The following is a 4475-nucleotide window of genomic DNA, read 5'->3' as shown; positions in this document are numbered from 1 at the left end:
TCTCTGTGTGTTCATGCCCTCCCTTTATACCCTCCCAATCCCCATATGTACCCAGCTGAATATTCATTTAGGTTTGCCATGTCCTCATTTAGCAGAAACCCAAATGTGTTCTTTGTTAAAAAGAAATAATTACGATTCAGTGAATAGTTACTCAGATGTGTCTACTTTATTTGTGGCATAAAGGGACAAGTTGTTGGGATGTGAATAGCTGCTTGGGGAGGATATATTTATTAGATATTATCCTTCCTTACGTTTGTGAGTTCAGCAGCTTAAAAGAGAAGCTGTCCCCATCAGTACAACATAGAGGCAGCCACATGCAATGGCCCTCAGCACATAGAAGTACACATGAAGTAGCATGGTTCCTGCACCATTTTAAAAAGCATTTTTATCAGGCATGGCAGAAGTGATGTGCCTTCAAGCCGCTCCAGGCCTCAGCTTTAAACTGTTTAAAGCAGCAGAAGTGGAGATAAAAGAACTGCCTTTGGTACAACTCATGTGGACTCCTCACTTATTTTTTTAATTACTGTTTTGATCTCCAGATTTTTAAAGATTTTCCTGGAATCATCCTAAAAATCCCCCGGGACATAATTTAAGACGTACGTGAACGAAATCAGAACAGGAAGGACAAATATGGATTCTGTCTGCCTCTGGGATAGGTTCTGTCCATCAAGTGATTGACAGATTAATGGCCCCACAAACCTGTCAGAAATGATCCAGAGAGAGTGGGCCAGTTCTGGATTTGGACCACCATTACACAATAATCCAAGAGTAGAGTAGGGTGAACAATTTTGATATAGGTCAAAAAGTCTTTAAAACTGTAAGAAAATTAAAACTTTGAATTTTGCCCACCCAAACCCACAAGAGTATTTTCAGCACACAGTAGACTTCAGTGGCACACACAAGGTATTCATTAAAACTTTCAAGTCTGAATTCAACTTCAGCTATGGGCAAATCCTCCTGTTCATTCCTGGGGAAGTGAATCACAGCCCATCGCTAAAGGGAACAGAACAGAGGATGACAACACTTTTTTAAAAAAAGAAGAAACAAAACTCTCTAATGGTCAAGCCCTGTTCCTTAATTGACAAAGACTGGTGGAAGCCATTCTGTGGTTTTTCAGTTAACTCGGCGAGCAAAACACAATTTCATCTCCATCACGGGGCCACGTGAAGCTGAACTAGTAATGTATATTAAAACCTTGCAGGAGGTTCCAAAACACCATCTTGGTTTTATCTCATAGGGATCTAAAAGATATTTGAAGTTGTACATTTCAAACTCACATGCAGAAAACCTGAGACGTAAACACTTTGGTATGTTAATTTCAACATATCTTTCTTCTAATGAACGCATTTTACATCAAATTAGAGGGTTGAAGGTATGGGTGGTGAAGCTGCAAACCGAAACATATCACCTCCATCTGCCTCAGCCATTACAGTGCAAATTGTACGCATTAAGGTTGTGGTCCTAAGTGTGCTTATTTGAAAGCAAATCAACTGCTGTCAGCAAGAACGACTTGCAAGCAAATCTGGCTAGGATTGCATTCTACAAGAAGCTGATTCACATTGGCGCACACTCCTAACTGTGATATTACTTGGCTGCTTCCAAAGCTAGCTCAAGACATTTCTGGTAAAATGATTGGAAAGCTTGTTACAATCAAGCAGCAGATAATTTTGGTCAACTAAAACAAATTTTGAAACCTGAAGTGAAAGACAAGATGCTGCCCGGCCTGCTCCATTCTACATAGCAAAATCTAGCAGGCTGGCATTTTAATCTTACCTCATTACTGATGAGATAGTACTCTCCACCTTGCCTGAGGGCAGCCAGCTAGCTTAGGGGGCACAGAGCAGGCTGCATGGAAAACACAAACAACTCTGTACCCCAAAGTGGCTGTCTTTGTCGGATGCTAGGGGCCACCACCTCTAGCTACTCCACCATTATCAAGTATAAAAGGTAAAGGGACCTCTGACCATTAGGTCCAGTTGTGGCCGACTCTGGAGTTGTGGCACTCATCTCGCTTTATTGGCCGAGGGAGCCGGTGTACAGCTTCTGGGTCATGTGGCCAGCATGACTAAGCTGCTTCTGACGAACCAGAGCAGCCCACGGAAACGCTGTTTACCTTCCCGCCGGAGTGGTACCTATTTATCTACTTGCACTTTGACGTGCTTTTGAACTGCTAGGTTGGCAGGAGCAGGGACCGAGCAACGGGAGCTCACCCTGTCATGGGGATTCGAACTGCCAACCTTCTGATCGGCAAGTCCTAAGCTCTGTGGTTTAACCCACAGCGCCACCCGCGTCCTATTATCAAGTATATAATACTTGAGATCAGTCACAGCCCAAGGTCATTACAAGAATTGCGCTACTGCAGGGTCAAGAAGGTGGTGAAGCAAGCAATCAAGCTGGCCAATGTCTAAGTTCATAGGTCAGTGGCTGGGAACCCATAGGTCTTAAAAATAACAGCTCAATTGCTTCACACAACAACTTGTGTGGATCTGTAATGGAAGGTCATACAAGTAGGAAAGATATTGTAGCTAGTTCACAGGTCATTAGACACAACCAGTAAGGCTAATTAAAAGCATACATTTCTCTGTACATTATAGAATTTGCCTTTATTTTAACATTTAATAAACATTTAAAGTTTTTGTTTTTGTTTTTGTTTTGTTTTTTTTACAACAGACCATACTAATGATGAATGCCCCAAAGAACAAAAGCTAAGCTTCTGACAGTACAACCTTTCTGGCAGAGTCTGTTCTTGCAAGATGCTGAAATGCTGAAAGTTTTATAATTCCTGGGATTCGGGGTGTCCTGTGGCTTCCTTACGCTGCAGAGTCTTCTTGGGAATAAGCTGGGTATGGATGTTGGGGAGAACTCCACCTTCCGCAATGGTCACATGTGCAAACAGCTTGTTCAACTCATCATCGCTTCTGATCGCCAACTGGATGTGGCGTGGCCCAATTCGTTGCTTCTTGTTCTCATGAGCAGCATTTCCCGCCAGCTCCAGTAGCTCTGCAGTCAGATATTCCAACACAGCAGCCATGTACACCGAGGCGCCAACACCCACTCTTTCTGCATACCGACCCCGTCTCAAAAGACGTCCAATGCGGCCCACTGGGAACTGCAAGCCAGCTCTTGCACTTTTGCTTTTTTTTACCTTGATTGCAGGCTTTGCAGGCTTCTTGCCTCGCCCAGACATCCTGGATCCTACAAATAAGAGGGAGAGCCCACCTCCATTACACAATGCAAATAGCTTTGTGAGGTGTCCAAAGCCTAGTTGACCTTCCTGCAATCTGGAAGGAAGAGTATTCGGAGAACCAAATGCCTAAGAACTTTCTGTAATAATGACCTAGGATGTGGCCTTAAGATTTACATTCTTCTAAGCAGACTGGTTTTCTGCCAAATCAAGTTCAGCCATTTTAGGACCAGGTCAGCCACAGAGGAGCTCTACACCAGTTGCTGGACTCCAATTCCCATCAGCCACAGCAACTACGATCCAGGCTGAAGGATTGTAGGCCAACAACATCTGCATACCATCCAACATTTCTCCGATGAACATAAGGACGTCTCATTCCATAATGATAATTTTACTATTTATACTCCATACATCTTACTGGGTTGCTCCAGCCACTCTGAGCAGCTTCTAATAGATATAAAAACATAATAAAACCTTAAACAACGTTCCCTATACAGGATTAACTTCAGATGGCTTGAGGGTTGGATAGCTCAGTACCTTCCAACATTTCTCCAATTAAAATAGGGACATCCTAAGGAAAAATGGGACATTCCAGGATCAAGTAAGAAACTGGGATGCTTTTCTAAATCGGGAACGTCCCTGGAACACAATAGAAACACTTGGAAGGCCTGCATCCAAAAGGGCACCATGTTTGCTATCCCTGTTTAAAACAATGCTACCACCCCATAGTAAGGTATAGAAAGCTAGGAAGATGGAATTTTTGCCACTGATAGCACAAAGTTTGTTCAGTCAGTAGCAAAAAGTGCTAGGACAAAAAGCTGCTGGAGAATTCTGCTTCATCAAAAAAGATGTCAGTGTCATATAATTTTTAAAATAATTACTAAGTGGGTATATAATTTTTATTCTCTAAAATACAGCTACATGGTGTTAAGTCAATGCAGGAGCTATGCCTCTTTACTGGGAATGCTATTGTACACCTCCAATGGTGGCTTGCTCCTCAGACCTTAGAAGGCCTTATGTCTCACCATACAGTTAAAAGTTTCATCTGCTATATTTCTTAAAAAACATGATTAGCCTACCATTAAAGGCCAAGCAGGGTTTCCCACCCCCCTAAAAAGCTTTTAAAAATTAAAAAGGAAAGGAAAATCTAACAGCAATCAGTAGTACACATAATATACATGTGCTAATATATATTATTGTTAAGCATAATGTATTTTTCATAACATATTATCTTTAAGCATAACATAGGTAATACTTATATGTATTGCTCTTATATTATAAACTAATTAAA

General features: G+C 41.8%; 1 protein-coding gene across 1 annotated transcript; it reads right to left on the bottom strand.

Moving 5' to 3' along the window:
- Positions 1-2773: 2773 nt before the first annotated feature.
- On the bottom strand, positions 2774-3187 carry LOC310761254 (histone H2A.J-like; the record flags this gene model as incomplete). The annotated part of the gene is made up of 1 exon (XM_083611168.1): positions 2774-3187. One exon carries the CDS (start codon positions 3185-3187, stop codon positions 2774-2776), a length of 414 nt encoding a protein of 137 aa, XP_083467294.1.
- Positions 3188-4475: the final 1288 nt, after the last annotated feature.

This window comes from Podarcis filfolensis, assembly GCF_964270895.1.
Source record: "Podarcis filfolensis genome assembly, chromosome: 4".
In the NCBI taxonomy this organism is placed as follows: domain Eukaryota; kingdom Metazoa; phylum Chordata; class Lepidosauria; order Squamata; family Lacertidae; genus Podarcis; species Podarcis filfolensis.
Note: the sequence above shows the minus strand (reverse complement) of the source record. Positions and strands in the feature narration are given on the sequence as shown.